Source organism: Strix aluco, chromosome 2 (assembly GCF_031877795.1).
Source record: "Strix aluco isolate bStrAlu1 chromosome 2, bStrAlu1.hap1, whole genome shotgun sequence".
NCBI lineage: Eukaryota > Metazoa > Chordata > Aves > Strigiformes > Strigidae > Strix > Strix aluco.
The window spans coordinates 23,590,179-23,606,890 of record NC_133932.1 but is presented as its reverse complement, the minus strand read 5'-3'; the positions used below and the strand labels follow the sequence as shown (position 1 = coordinate 23,606,890).

Here is a 16,712-nt window from a genome sequence, read left to right as displayed (position 1 = left end):
AGGAACCTTGTCTGAAGTCTTGCAATTTGAGTGTGACGCTAGGGAGAATGTGAAATGGCAGCAGCTGAATTCCTCTTCATAATCCATTAGAATACAAAGAGCAGGAGGAAGAAATTGGCTCTCCAGGGGTATTGCAAGGGAGAATTTTCCAGCCTTGCAAGACAGACAGGAGCACACCCACTGTTAGAATGTAGAAGTGGACTCCAGAAAAGCTGTAATTATGCTTCCTATATTTACATGTTCATCTTGCAAATCTTGTACAGTCTGCTTTTATTAATCTATCCGCATATAAAAGAAAAATGTGCGTAGGAAAATATTCTGCCAATCTCAGACTGTTTCTGACCAAGACAAGTTCCTGATTTCAAGATGGAACAAAATCTAATACTCTCCCCTCCAGTGTTAAGACTACTGTACAATCCTTTTCTAGTACAAGCAATGAAACCATGTATGCATTTGTTTTATCCTCCTCAGAGTTTATTTTGCATGTAATTTTACACAGTTTATACTTCACATCATACATTTATTCCTTCTCTTGAAAAAAAGGTTTGACACAGACACTTGCCTTGCATTACATTTTGAAACCTGGAACTGGTGCCAGTAAAAAAACAAACCACCCTATAAAACATATTAGATCAATACAATGTAAATATAACATGTATTAGAAATTGCTCGTTATTTCACTACAAGGAAAACAATCTGGAAAAAAAAAAAGATAATCAGTTCCAGTTGCTAAAACAGTTCAGTGTATTTTCTTTAAAGTCTTAGTGTAATGGGAATGCTTTTATTAGCCCACTACCAAACAATGATCAAACTGGTGTAGAGGAAAATGAAGCATGATCCTAAACAGTACTATGGTACTCAACTGCAATATAAAATTCTCTGTCACACAGAACATAGCAGACTGGGGGTGTTCATAAAGTCATTTCAGCGTGAATTTTGCCAAAGACCGTTTTCCATCATGCTGCATTATTCCATCCCTTATTTTGCTTAAGAAGTAAGCCACAAGTAAGCATTCCAAGAAGTGTGAATAGATTTTCAGTGTTGGCACAACTATTCAGTAATTTACACAATGGTTCACATAGGAAACTGGGTAAAATTATGACTTGGAAATGGTCACGGACATCTTCCTCTTTGGCTACTTTAAAAGTTAGAAAATTCAGATTTGTACAAAAGACATTCATTTCAGAACCAATTCAAATATGTTTTTAAATAAATGGAACAAAATAAAGCATGTCTCGTTAATTTGGTATTAATTTTCCAGAATACTCTGCAATACATTTTCAAATATACAAAATCTTACTCTTTACAAAAAAGTTGTAGCTCATGAAAGAACTCACTTGAATAATCTTAGCAGCACTCCAATAATTAACTACCTTGATTTTATCGAAAAAACACCTTAGTTTGATCACTGTATTTTGAGACTGCTTCTTCATGAGAAGCAATGTTTCAAAAGTTATAAAAGTGCAAGAACATCATCATGTTCCAAGCTGAAAGGCAGCTTCTGGAAATAGTGAAATCAGTATTGCAAGGTCCTGACATTAGTGAAATAAATGCAATGGGAAGAATTACATTTTAAGTACATCTTCCAGTGTGGTATCATTGCAGTAAGAACAAAACACTCTTTTCACTGAACATTTTAGTCACCTAAATAAAATAGTTGTGTCATTTTTTTCAGCTGTAGCAAGTGAGATGCACAGACTAAGTGATTTGATTGGGAGCAAATAAGCAACACACACAATAGCATCAGCAGGTTACCAGTCAATCGGCCTGCTGGTTTTGCTGTTCAGCATTTTTGTGCAATTTTAATTAAATAAAAAATGGCAAAGTACAATACCCTCAGAGGACCTTCTCATTCATTTGGATAAACATTTCTAATTCCATGTTGGACTTTATTGAAGAAGAGGAGCCTCAAATTAGGTCCCACACACCATTAAGGCTGCCTTTTAGCCAAAAACTTCAGTTTTATTTAAGCAAACTACTTACTTTTAGTAAGAACCATTAATATATAATGAACATTTGAATTCACTATCAAAATGAGGATTACAAGAAATTACAAACTTTGGAGCAGGATCACTCTTGTTATTCCTGATAAAATTCTGTAAACAACAATTTAATTGAGAAGACCTGCTGTTTTGCAACACCTTAAGTGTAATTTTGTACTACTAGAACTACAAAACCAACGTTTTCCTTTCTGCCTCTTTTGCAAAGTTTACTCAAAAGAGGTTCTAGGAAGTCAAGAGCTCTGCAATTATATGTGAATATTAATCTTACATTTTAAACACCTAATATTACTATACTCAGTTTCAGAAAGCTTCCTTAGAGCAAGTTTTGTTATACTTAGTACTAGTACAACATATCAGCACTTCTTCTATGACTTGCTTCTTCAAGTGATAGTTACAGAGAACTTCATTTTGGGATATCCATATTCTGAAGCACAATAGCCACTCTGCTTGGAATGTACACCTAGTAAAAATATGACAAGAACAAGAATAGCTGAAAAAAACATCAACCTCACAGGATACAATTTCTAAATCACGGTATATGAAAACACACACATAAAATATTTTAACTGTTAAAAATCTGTCACATTTGAGCAATGTTGTGAGTCATACAAATCACATTTAAAGAGTGATTATCGACTGCATAGTCCCCAGCACTTGAATTACACAAGATAACCTAAAAGTTTAAAAGACAGCTTCATTGCAATCTCTCTTCTCTTTTTTAAAAAATCTTACCTTGATATATTTTAAAGTAGCTACCAGTAGAGGGCCTCATATGACTTACAATGACCAGTTTCAAAAACCCGAGGACATCTAGGTCAATAGACCGTACAATGATAAATGACAGAGTTTCGCAACACTCTTCTGCTGTGAATTAAAGTTGCCCCAAGGTCTATGATGTCATTTTATACAGGTAAATACCAGCAATATGACACAGCAATGTATTCTTCTCACTCTTGGCATCTATGGAATTTCAGTGCTTGAGCAATAAAATTCTCTCTCAAAACTAGACAGATTCAAAATTAACCATTAAATTACTGCATTTCTCTTACCCTTTTTTCCTGATTACCATGAAAAAAACCCAAACGTATATAATCAGAAGACTCCTCATAGATCACAAAAGAACTTGTGGCAATATATTTTACATGACATTCCTTGAAGCAGAGTAGAGTCACAATCTGAAAACAGGACCGATATGTACTACCTACCAATTACCTTGATATATGGTACTCCATCAATTGTCAAGTGTATGAATGTGTTTGCTGAACAAGTCAATAAAAATACAATTATAAAAGGTAACACAAGATTGAAGATTATCGGCTTCATTCTGGCAACATCCTCTTTCAGACTATCCCTCATCCTTGTGGAATGTCTAATATTCTGCAATTTCAACTGCATTATCTGCTAACTAGAGTCTGATGGCACGAAAGACGTTCATAGTTTTAAAAACAGAATAAAACAATAAAACAAAAAGCTTTAGGAGAAGGAGAAAAAGTAAAAGAACAGCCGATCTTCATTGAACCAGACGGAGCTATGTCCAATGCTTCTTGAAAGGCAGCGAACATAATGATTTCCCCTAAGGTTCCAGTGATAAATAGCTTCTACAAATCTGTGCAGGAGAGGAAATACTTAACAAAGTCAACTAGCTCAGAACATATAGATAAAGGAGAGATTTTAAAATTGTGTATTGAGAAATTCAGTGTTCTGGGTTTGTATGATGAAGTGAGAAGGAACAAATAGAAATCATTTTTCTAAGGAAGAATGTGTAAAAAGTTACTTCAGTTAAGGGAACAAACCATTAATACAGGACACAGCAATTCTCACTTATATTCCAGTCAATAACACATCAGATCCTAGGAGGAGTAAATTAGCCCAGCTCCTTTAAAGTCAATTTACGTCAGCTCAGAATCTGAGTGCAGTGTGGAAGTATCCCACTCCTACCACTTCATTGCCAATCAGAATTTTAAAACTGGTTTTAAGCACAATTTCAGAACCTGTGCAAATGATTGTATTTAGACTGATAACAGATGTGTTTTCTGTTTGCCATGAAAAGATGCAACTGCCATCTTATTACTTTAGTCATGTATTTTTTTCCTTACCTGGGCAAATTAAACACACTTTTAGTGTTTTTTGCCTTGGTGGGCTTCTTGCTATATCATAGAAGAAGAGCCACATACAGCATTATTTCCTAATCAACTTATTTCATTGGTCAGTGTAACCACCTCTAAGGCTTAAATAAAACTGCAAGAAGCAACCAAACAATCAGGGCATGAACAATGAATAAATATTATTAAATACATTAATAATTATTAAATATGATTATTAATTATTCATTACACTGCTGTACAATTTTTTAAAAAGGAAAAATACTACACAAGTATTAGATAAATCTTGTTACAAATGTATCAGGATTATTCCTTTCCCCCAGCCCAATAGTCTTTCCAGAAATACTACAATGTACATGCTCTGGCTTCATTATTTGCTTAAACAGACAGAACACAAAACATTTGTGTATGGGAGAAGGGGGGAAAAATATGACCAATGAGGCTAGAAAGACTGCTTGCCTTTCCCGAGGGAAAGCGAAATCTGAAAGATTATCTGCCCAGGATCCCAGCAGGGTTTTCAGCTTTCTCAGCGCCTATTTCTCACTTCTGCTCCTTCCTCTTCTGACACCCTGAGTCCCAGAATTTCCTCAATCTTTCCACTCCAGTATTATTCCTTTTCCTTCAGCACCTCTCACCTGAACTACCACTCTTGTAGTAACATATCCTCATTAATTTAAACTTATTTTCTCTATCCTTTTCCTGAGTGTTCTTAGATGTACCGAGTAGACTGTGCTCCAACCATATGCTACAATTTGCCACCAAGTGGCATGATTAAAATAAGCCAGGCATCCATCACTGCCAGGGGAAGTTTAAATGCAAGGATCTCATTGTATGTTTGAGCCCAGACAGTTTCAAATATATAAAAATATGGATAATCCTTAGCTAAGAGCTAATTTATTAGTAACATTAAGCATATTTTAATTGATGTCTCTCTGGTTTAGATAAAGAACTCTGCTTGCATATAATAGTTTAATCCATTGTTTTGATTCATATCAAAACACATACATACAGGATTTAATATTATAGAAATAAGCGTGCAACAGCAAACAATAAAAGGCTCACATCCCCAGACTCTGAAACAACCATTCTTCTATTGTATTACTCAGTTCTGTCTTCCTTAAATGCTGAAAAAAATGGCCACTACAGTTCTTTTTACATTTCCTAGGTAAAGTACCATGGATTTTTTTTTTGTCTCCTTTTTCTAAGTTATTTAGGTCCAAATTATAATAAACAATTTAAAAGAGAATTCCAACACAATGAAATGCATTAATGAAGATATTTGTTCTGACACATGATATATGTGACAAACTCCATTCCATTCAACTTGGTATCCAGCATAACCCTGGTCCTTTTCAGTCGGGCTGGTACTCAGCAAGTTGGTTTCTAATATTTACTGATGCAGAATTTTTCTTTATTAATTTTTATGAAGTTTCTGTTGTCTAAATCCTCAAATTTATCAAGATGCGTCTGGATTGGACCTCTAACATTCAATTTATCAATGATTCACTCTAATTCAGTGTCATCTACGCATTTGCTGAGGGTAACATGTCTCATCATTCCAGTCACTGCTGAAGACTCCAAACAGTATCAGCCCCAGCAGCAAATTGTAGGACACTCTCCTTGATATCAGTTGACAGCTGGACACTGAGCCTCTGATTACTAAAACCGCAGCAGCCCAGCCAGTTTTTAACGCACCTAACAACCTTCTTATCCAGCCTGCATGTCCTCAGCTCCTATGTAAGAACGCTGTAGGAGACAAAGCTGAAAGTCTTACTGCATTAATTGTAGCAACCTCATGCACACAGCTAGAGTAATTTCACCACAGAAAGCAATCAGGTTGATCACACGTGTTTTGTCTGATTAACTCATCTCATATACCCCACTTGTCTGGATATGGATTCCGAGAGGAGGTGGTCCTTGACTTCTCAAGGGACTGAGGCGAGAGGCTGACTGGCCTACAGATCCCTCAGCCTTCCTTTCCACTTTTACTACAGCCTTTGTTCAGTTGTCAGAAATGTCCCCCAGACTTACCATCTGATTTTTCACAGATGGTTAAGTCAGCAGCCTTGCAATAACATCACTGAAATCTTTCCAAACCTCTGGGTGTATCTCATTTATATATAGTGTCTTTAAGATGTCCCTAACCTATTGCTCTGCTACTGCTACTTTCTTTTCAACAGCATACCAGTACACAAAAGGGTCTGACAGCAGGCTTTGCCCTTGGAGTCTGAGGTAAAAAAGGCACTGAATACTCCTGTACTGTCCATAATGCCCATTACAGGTTTGACTCCTACCTCTGTCAAAGAACTTGCATTTTTTCTTAAGCTGCTTTTCCTATTTGTATACTTCTAGAATCACTTTCTTAGATAATCACTCTTCATTAGAAGAATCTCTCTTCATTACCTCTAGCTAGTTTTTATATATATAGTACATGGGCTGAGATATGTATCTATCTATGGACAGATAAGTATCGTAAAAGTATACAGAGTTGTCCCAATTAAAACCATCATAGGAAACCTAGGCATTCATCAGTTAAAGACATTATCAGAGATAGGCAATTTCTGATGTTTTTCTGTACCCTAGGAGGAGGGTCTCAGAGGTTCATTCTTGTCTTCCCTCCTCCCTTTCATATACTGTTGCTGAATTATATACTTCCAATTACCAGCTTCAGTTCTAATGATCTCTGCTCTTCTAGCCTACTTCTTTCTGATCACAAGTTTTATCCCATTCATGTCTCCTTCACCACTTCACAAGGCTCACTTGATGAACGTGGACAGAAGTGAAAACCCAAAGTACAGAATACTGAAGAGAATACATTCATAGCTAACCAGTGTCTGGACTATCATTCAGTCAAATCGTCCTCTGAATCTCTCTTCTGTTTCAAGCTTTCTGTGTTCATCTTAAAAGCCCTTCTCAGCTCTTTCCTCTTCACCAGGCTCATCCATGTTGGAAAGGGCCTCAGGAAGCCCAAACTCCCTGCTGAAAGCAGGGTCAGCTATGAGGTCAGACCAGGTTACTCAGGACTTTAGCTGCCTCAATGAATTGGCCCCCTGCTTTCTACACCAATTGCTTACTTACCACCTCAGCTCCTCTAAGGTGTCATACAAACTCCACTATTTTAGGAAACCATGAAGACATCTAAAACCACACATAGGAAGGCTCATGAGGCCTTTTCTGATGGGGAAGTGGAATATAGGGAAGGGAAAACATCAGATCTGTTTGGGACAGAGTTAGGGTGACTCAGCTGTAAATAAAAGTTTTTGACAAAGTTAATGTTTAAGCGTTTAGTCATCAAACTATCATTGAGAGTCTTTTTATTCTCAGTGGAGTACTCAGCAGGAATGAAGTGGGTAATTGTGGTTGACTTCACAGGCAGATGTGCTAACAGAGAGGGTGATGGAGGATAGGAATGTTGTTTATAAGTCAAATACATACAAAATTGGTTTCTGCTATCACCTCTGACCTTTTTATACTGCATGTCCATTTGAACTGTGAGGCAGTTACACAGTTTCAAACTAGAGAAATCTCACACAGATCAAGGCTTCTGGCACTGAAATAGTATAGCCATTCTAATACAGAGACAAACCCCCATTTTTTACAATCAACCTGTTTTCCACCAACATACATGGTGTTATATCAAGATCATAGTTCATTCGTGTAGGCTATCTCACAAAAAGGGAAAAAACTACTACTGCTACTTGCCAGGAAAAGACTTTTCAGCCATAAAAATGCTTATTCCTTATACTTTTTTTCCCTGTAAATATCCAGATCATTTCAAGAAACAAGAAATTAGAAAAGCTAAGAACACAGGAGTACCAAATACAGGAAGCACTTGCGAACAACAGCAGCTATAAGCAGAAATCTCACCTTACATATTTTGGGAGAGAACTGCAATAAACAACAATCTCCAAAAGTATCTAAAAACCCACAAACAAGAAGTTCTCCAAATGACAACTGCTAATTTCAGATCTGTCAGACTAGATTCAGTACCAGGTGCAAGCACAATTGAAATTGGCTGGAACTGCAATGAACTACTCTTCATCCCACATTCAGGGTTGGAAAACACCAAGTCCTAAAAATCATTTCAAGGTCATTTTACAACAGATGGGAGAATTACTAGAACTCAGAGCTAGATCAGGCACTGCAGAAAAATATTTGATACCGCATATTGCAGCTGGCAGATGCAGAAGGCAATGTCACAAGAGTCTGTGCCAACATTATCCCAAACTTTTAATTAAAATGAGGGCTTTAGACAATCTCATGTCTCTCTATCACTACTAATTGTCAGACACTGACACTATTCTGAGAATATAATTAACCATCAATGAATAAAATACACGATAGCTTTTACTTTCTGACTATAATTTCTTATACAAAACCTCAGACATTTAGGTTTCATTTTGCTAGATATTGCATATGTCAAAGAAGGTATGCTTAAAATAACGTGAAGTTCTGCCTTCCAAATTGTTCTTCAATTTACAGCTGTACAGCATGAACAAGCACTCTTGCTTCGTTTATGCAAAAAAAGTCCATATACTGCACAGGCTTTATCCCAAAATTTCTCTATTATCTTCTGCACTCTTTTTTTCAGGTTAAGAAAGAGTACTTTAAAAAGACAACAAAAGTGCCTAGCAAGCACAAGCAAGTAGACTAAAAATAAGATAGGATGAAAGAAAATGACCAACAGAATAAATCTTGAATCATTACACTCGCTTGTGGTTTTAAGAAGTCAAATGACCAATAAATACAAGAAAATTAAGTCTTAATCATCAAGAGGAAAAATAATAAAAGACCTTGCTGGTATTAAAGTCTTGCTGATTCCCCCAGTTAAAACAGTTAATTTTCTAACTACAAACATTCTTTCATATACTCTGTATATCTGTGCATGTCAGGGGAGAAAACAGTTAAAGACTACATCAGTCCCTTAAAATTCAATACATAAATCCTTATCATGAAGTTATTCAAATGAATATTTTCAAAGCTAAGGTCACTAAAAGCTTTTAGATCATTTCAGTCTATGTGAGTATTTTGTCAACAGACTCAAGGAAGCAGAAGTTGCACTTTAACACTCAATAGTATACATTAAGGTCAAGGTTAAAAACCCAACCTAGCAACAAGGATATTCTTAAAATAAACTATATAATTTCAGTTTCATTTAATGTGAAAAGATAATATCAGTGGATGACAAAAATAGAGAATCAGAAAAAAGTACTGGGGAAGGGGGAAAGGAATACTTTGACACCTATCTATTTTTTAAGTAATTGGAAAGAACTACAGAAAAAATAAATCTATAAAAGCTGAAATATGTTAAACAATTACATTTCTCAATAAACTGCATACTACTTTGCCAATAACACAACATACTCTGCAATATTCCATTTAGCCTGCTTATTACTCAGTTCTGTTGGTGCATGAAGTATTAAAGTATAAACCCCACTGTTTTCATATAAATCCTAGCTTTTGGTGTGATACAAAAATATTAAAGTTATAGGACACACACTGATACCTTGTTCCACTTTACAGTAAAATTCAGTCAAGTTGGATGCCTTAGAAAAGACTGAGAAAAATTTAGAGTGATGAGTGTTATTAAAAATGGTTCTTTTTCTCCCTGCCCCTCCAAATCTAAGTTTCACATCCAAATACAACAATCAAGGTATCAACAAATTACTTCATACATAGAGGGGCACTAGGATCAGACAAGAGTTGAAATGTGTGTGCAGCACTTAGATTTCATCTTGCAAAGAGATGATAAAACGTAAGCAAAACTAAAAGTTTATAGAAGCATTGAAAAAGCACACAAGTTCTACAAAACATACCTCAAAAAAGACTATTGGGAGAATACCACAGTGGAGACCTTAACAGAAATAAATCTGTGGTAAAAAGAGTCTATTTTTACAATGACAAAGTGGTTAACAGTTTGTTATTAGCAAGTTTGATTAAGTGGAAAGTTATGTACATTTCATATATTTATTAACAATCCAGAACAGAGCAAGCAATGAAACGGAAAAATTAGATTATAATAATTATTTAAATCAGTCATATTACAAAGGACATTTTTTGTGCATTTTTCTACGGAGTTTTCAAGGTGTGTCTGATGATTTTGAAATCTGACCCTTTACAGCACAAACAACAAACTGGAATCATCATCTGTTCATCAACAAAATTTTACAGGAAATGCCTAGCAGTGCTTACAAAGCTTCCTCTTCATCCAGGGTTCTTTGCTCCAGGAATTTCGTGTCACCCTTCTTCTCATTTTGCACTGTCACTTTGAATATTTCTTTTATTAGGTGATGCTTCTAGAATGAATCATGTCACATCTAATCTTCTATTTTTGTAACACATTTCTGCGCTATTTAAGCTTGACTCAAGTAGCAGAATTATTGCATGTGATTTAATTTTGTCACAGTCCTCTGGGCATGTTTTGCTGACAATGCTTACTTGCACACCTTAAGGAGGTGCGTCTGTCATTAAAAAAATATTTATTTGAAGTTTGTGGAGAAGCAACTAAAATTTTTGAAACAAGAAATGTAAGTGTCACGCATTATGTAAAGAGAGTAAGATAACTGTTAAACAGCAGGAAAAGAACCTTTGAGTTCATCGGGGTGGCATCATACGTTTTTTGAAAAGAAATTTGAGGGGGACACTTCTACTTTGATTTTAGAAACTGCAACTAAAACTAAAACAACTCCCAAGGATGACTGATTACTCAAGAACTGGGGTGCAAATTGCTATTTAAAACAAAACATTGCTGTTTTATTGTAAAATAGCAGCTGGAGGTATCTACTGTAACTTCTGTTCTTTCTTACTTGGAGATCTATCTTGCTGAATTTAGTCAGGTTTTCCAGATCTTTTTCCCCAATTACTTTTACTTAGTGTCCTTTTACTAGCATTTTACCTCTATGTGGTGCCTGAGGCATCTTCTGGGGTGTTGGCTGAAGGTGGTCTGTGAATTGGATTGCTGAAGGACATAAAAGAAAGTTAACGTGACCCACGCTGCTGGGTTTCTTTCTGACCCATTGCCATGCCACAGTTTATGCTGCAAAAGTGCATTTGCTGCTTTGCTTGTCACATGCCTTATCTTCCACATGCTTCTAGCAAATTGCATCTTCACATTTTGTCGCATTTTTTTCTGTCTTGAATGACTTGCACTCACCATCTAAGAGTCTAAATGTGAAATACACATTCCAAATTACAGTTAATTGGCTTGCATAAGTTAAGTTAGTGGTAGATAATTAAGACACTCTCCAATCACCAAAGCAAGGTATTTGAATTGGACACACGAAGCAAGAATTCTGGAAGCATTAATTTGCTACATAACCTTCAGGAATGACATCTTAGAGCCTTAGTTTCTTTGTGTGCAAATAAGCATAGATACTTACCCACACTACTGTCACATACAGATATTTTAAAAAAGAAAGTGTTCCCAAGATCCTTTATGCCAAGCATGATGAAAGCACAAGAATTCTTTCATGTAATGAAACTATTTTAAAACAAGAGAAATGCCAATACCCTGAGTACAATGAAATAGGGTGAGTGTGAGAGAAAGAGGGAGAGAGATTAAAAGTGACAATAATTCTCAGGAGCTCAGATCTCATGAGAGATGTTAAGATGAGAGACTAGAAATTGATATCTCCATTCTGTGATGGAAGAGGAGTGGCCCACACAAATCAGTGCAGATACTCCATTTTTGTAGTCTGTTAAGTTTACAAACATAACTTATTTACAGGTGTTTATTTGTATAAATATACCTATGCAGAGAGATACACACCTCCTCACCCATGTGTATGTTTTAGATATGAAAATCTAATCAGCAATATAAGCATTCTCAGAACTTTTTCAGTGAAGTCTGCCTTAATTCATGGCCTTTTTTGAATCTTATTCTGTTGTGCTTGTGAACATATACACACATATACATAAGTGAGTACATACATAAAGAATGGGAAAAAAGACATTTTAAAATTGTTAATTGTGGTAAGTGATTATGATTTCAAGAGTAATTAAGGTAGAATTTTTATTAGCCACCATCTCAGCTAACAGAAATTGTACGCAAGGATATGCCTCCCACTTCATCTGAAATGATTTGTGGGAAAGTCTTTATCCATTATTCATATCACTTTAGGACTGTAAAGTCTTGAAATTCTTAATGTGAACAGAGAAGGTCTGTTCCGTTTTGCAAAGTTTTTCTGTAAACTGAGAAGAAAGCCAGTTGGCAAACACATGATTTGCTCTAATTCATGTTTGTGGAGTTAAGCAAATGATTTTAAGAAAGCAACGCAAGATTCAGTTTCTACAGAGCTTTAAATCACAAAGCAAGCATGAAGATGGGAGGTTTTCAGACATGAAAATAAAGCAAATGGTACTAAAAATGACAATTCAAAAGCACATTAGAAAGTCTTCATGCATGTTGGCAAGGAATGTTGTGTGCCAGACTCTGTAAGAGTGCATGCAAATTTAAATGCAGTATGAAAAGAGAAAAATCAGTTAACATTATAAGTCATAATCAAATCATTGTCTTCTCTACTGTACTCATCCAAAGGCTAATTTTAGAAAGTAAATTAACCTTCCCCCAAATACTCCCAGAATAGACTCCATATTTGTCCAAAGAATTTTAGAAGTAATTCAGATGAAAGTAGAATGAAAAAAATAATCTTACTTACCATAAGTGAATTAGGTCGATAATTGTGAGGATATTCTTCAGAGAAGTACTCTGTACTGTGGTCCAGCCTTTGATGCCCTCCATATTCTGCAGCATCAGAATCCAGAAGAATTTCATACTTAAAAATGACTATTAAGGAACTATGCCAAATTACTGTTAAATGGGAAATAAATCAAAGCAAAAAACTTAGAACTGCTGCAACATAATTCATTCTAATATACTCAATATAAAGCAAAAATAATAATAATTAAAAAATCTAAGAAAAAATTAAGAGTGGAAAAATATGAAGAACATATAGAAGCTGTATGACATTTTTGTCTTGAAAATTTCATCTTAGCACAGTGACTCCTAGTAAAGAAAGTACCTTCCAGTCTCTTCTGGAATCTTCCATGAATGATAAATTTATAGCATTACAGTAGATATGCACAGCACTTTGTGATGAGCTAGACTAAAACTGTAGCACTAAACTAAATGAGTGGATTTGAATTGCATTTAAGAAGTTACATAATTGTGACCATCAAAATCAATCGGTGTTTAGCGATACTTTACAGTCTGTCAGAATGTGATCAAGTGTTAATGAGAAAAGCATGTAATTTTACAGAAGAAAACCCCACAACTCCTCTGAGAGTTTTTCAGAAAAGAGTTTGAATTATTATAGCACAGAGGAACAAAAGAAGGCTTGTATTTAATAGAAGAGACAGAATCCTTTTAAGAGACAAGCATTCTGACTGCAGTTGTTAAAATGTGGTGAGTTATTTAACAAAGTGTAATGACTTGGAATACCTGTACAGATACTTAAAAGGATTCAAACAGATTTAGCAAAATATAAAAGATAAAGTTGAAAGAAGAAAATCAGAAAATGTAAGGAATTAAATGGGGAAATAAAGAGCTAACGCATATTCAAAAGCCAATTTCTTCTTATTTGGGACAACAAGAAATAGAATGTTTTAATTTTATGATTACTTCACTACCTTTGAATTTCTTGTTTGGACATAATTAAAACATCATTTTCCCTCCTGAAGTTACAACAGAAAGCCTCAATTTTCAATCCCCACTACCAAAACAGAGAGGGAAATAATAGTGCTCTATAATCCACAGTCTGCTTCCTTAATTTTAAACCATGGCAGAATCTTAATTTGCTAGAGTTTGTATTTAACAGGATTAGGGAAGAGCGAGGCAACACTCTTTCAAATCAGTGGTTCTTAAACTGCTCTTGGGCTTCTGTGTTTGCTCAACCTTTTGAAAATGGGCCTGCTCAAAAATCCAGGGATTTTCATATTAACAGAACTGTTTTTATTTAAATCTTTTTACACTACTCTCTATCAGATGAGTTTAGGAAATTTCCCAACTGCCAGTCTTACAGATTTAAATCTCTAGCAACAAGAAAGACTGAAGCATGACATAACAGTAAAAGTAGCCTGAAGTAAAAGTAACTGCAAATTTACTCTCAGATATTTCAGTTGAGAAGATTGCACAGGTTTTGCTGACAGAAGGCAAAGAAAAATAGATGCACATGCAGAAAAAAGCAAACCTGTCAATCAAATTTGGTAGCTGTCAAGCTACCAAATCAGTAATGTTAAGTAGTCCCTTCCCCGCAAGTATTTGCAGCTAAATTAGAGAAAGGACCAGAACCGCCAAGTTAGTTTTGACTTCTAGAGGGCAGGTGCCCAAAGGGAGAAACAGCAGATCACCACATTCTCTGGCAAAATCTTTGTGTTTGTTACCTTTTTTTTTTTAAAAAAAAAGTTAGATAAATTATACTTTGCCAGATTTAGTCCTTAATGCCTTATATGTGCACTACATACACACCTCCCCCCCCCTTTATTTTATAAATACATTCAAATTACCAATCATTTGTTTTCATGTACAACATACAAAAATACAAACTACAACTTCTAGTTGCTCTCTCCAGTTCCCTTTCAAACCCAGCATCAGCAATGGCTGCTACTATTTCACTGTATATTTTATTACCATGGCAGGGGAATGTGTCCCTCAAGCATTTCAGTCTTTGCTTCTGTGATCTACACTGTATATTAAATTTAATAATTTATCGGTGTTGCTGAAAGCCCTTGACATCTCTAATGATTCCTTTAAAACTCTTTACAACAAATACAATTGTTACAGCTAAACTAATTTTAAACCAATTTATCCCATTTCCTTAATCCAGATTATAAATTATGTCTAGCAGTGCTCTCTAGCCACACAAAGTTATCACCACTGACTCTCCATTCCTTGCAACATAGCATATTTGGCATAAATACTGTTAACCAGATCCTGAATAATGGGATCAAAAAGAATTTTAAGATTTTCACAAGGAAGTTATTTCTCAGGGAAAAATAAGTAGTTCGGTAAACATGCTCATTTGCCTTCCAATTTAAACCTCACAGAAAAGCCACTTTTCACATTTCAGAATTTTACAAGCATCTAGGTTTTTGAAGATTACTTTCACCAAAACGTTATACAACAGTTGTGCATTTTAATTAAGCACATAATAGAAGTATTTTCTTTTGCAGTGGGATCTCTTTTGTTTCAGCAACAGAGTGCTGGAAATATTAACCTGTACTCTGAAAAAAAAAGCTTGATTTCTGTTCAGTTTGATGCTCTGATTAAATTTCCTAACCACTGCAGTGGAGGAGAGTAGCTAAAGCAATGAACTCTTGTACAGATAGAGCTGGAAATGGAAAGGATGTCATTATCTACCACATTAATTACTGAATTACTATGCTTTTATGATGTTTTGAAATACATATTTTAACACAATTTTTTAATTTATTCTTATGCATGATTAATGACACATAAAACACCACTAAGTAAATGCAAATCATAAAATAGGATAATTTGTATTTTGTTCCTCAACCCTTACTATTGATAAAAGAATCCAAGTGCTATTTGTGGGGGTGATGGCCCAGCATAATTAAAAGCTCTGCAGAAGAGCAGATGAGAATTTCAACTGACCAGTTGTAGAACAATGTAAGGCTTACTGACTATTTATAAAGAAACTACTTTTTTCTGTATGGTCTGGTTTGACTCACAAACATCTATCACAAATCAAACGCATTCAAATAATATGAAGTACATTGGGTCCTCTGTATTGTATATGACAGCCCTACTACAGAGATTACCTATGTGACAGGTTACCCATCAAATCAGAAAGTCTGGACACAACTGAGCAAGACTGAACATGTAGGAAGGGTAACCAAACATATACAAAAAGACTGTAGGTGATCCTGATGGGTTCATCTTCACCCTTTCATAATCTGTTTTAAAATTAGGATTAGGAACTGCTATAGTTTTGATTTTATTGTACGATGGAATGTTTAAGCATTCATACTTCTGGTTCTCTGGTGCTTTCCAGGCATGCAACTACAGCATGGGTGTGTATGTCAATATTTATTTTATTTTTAACTCGTATGTATATCAGCTCCCATTTTCTCACTGCACTTCTCGATATACAAAAGAATACCTAATAAAGATTTCATTTTTACCCCTTGCTACCATTTCTTGGGTAAAAGCAAAAGAATATGGTTCTGGCAATATAGATGGGACAAAGATAAAAGTACAGACCAAAAAGGATCAAAAGTTGTGCTGAAACACTTAATTTCTGTCTGTATATAGAAACTTTCAGAAAGTGAATTTAAACTAGAAAGAAGTGTATGGACAACAGAAGACATGGGAAGGCTTTTGAAGAGCTTTTGATCCTTTAAACAGCATTGGGATCAGTTGGCTGTCCTGAACCCATTATAGTGGCATGACAGTAACACTGGCATGGTCCCATGCCTAATCCAGCTGGAAATTATAACCACATGACAAGATTAAATTTTCTTGTTCTCATTACATCTACATGGATTAAAAGTAATGGCTAAAGGCAACCTTGGATGCTTTGTTTAGGGTGTGCAAAGAAAGCTTTGTGAGTGTTTTGTTTGTTTGTATAAACCAAACAACTTTCCCATA

General features: G+C 35.3%; 1 protein-coding gene across 3 annotated transcripts in view; it reads right to left on the bottom strand.

Annotated features, from left to right (window-relative positions):
• Nucleotides 1-452: 452 nt before the first annotated feature.
• GBE1 (1,4-alpha-glucan branching enzyme 1) overlaps nt 453-16,712 on the bottom strand; it is a 171,367-nt gene continuing 155,107 nt past the window's right edge. Inside the window, exons 15-17 of one of the 3 annotated variants that reach the window (XM_074813398.1) lie at nt 12,763-12,882; nt 11,001-11,063; nt 453-2,463 (exon numbers count right to left, since the gene is read on the bottom strand). In XM_074813398.1, coding sequence (XP_074669499.1) covers nt 2,407-2,463; nt 11,001-11,063; nt 12,763-12,882 — 240 coding nt within the window. In that variant the 3' untranslated portion in view covers nt 453-2,406. Of the gene's footprint in view, nt 2,464-11,000; nt 11,064-11,098; nt 11,270-12,762; nt 12,883-16,712 lie in introns of those variants that run through there. The other 2 variants (XM_074813408.1, XM_074813414.1) reach the window with 2 other exon arrangements.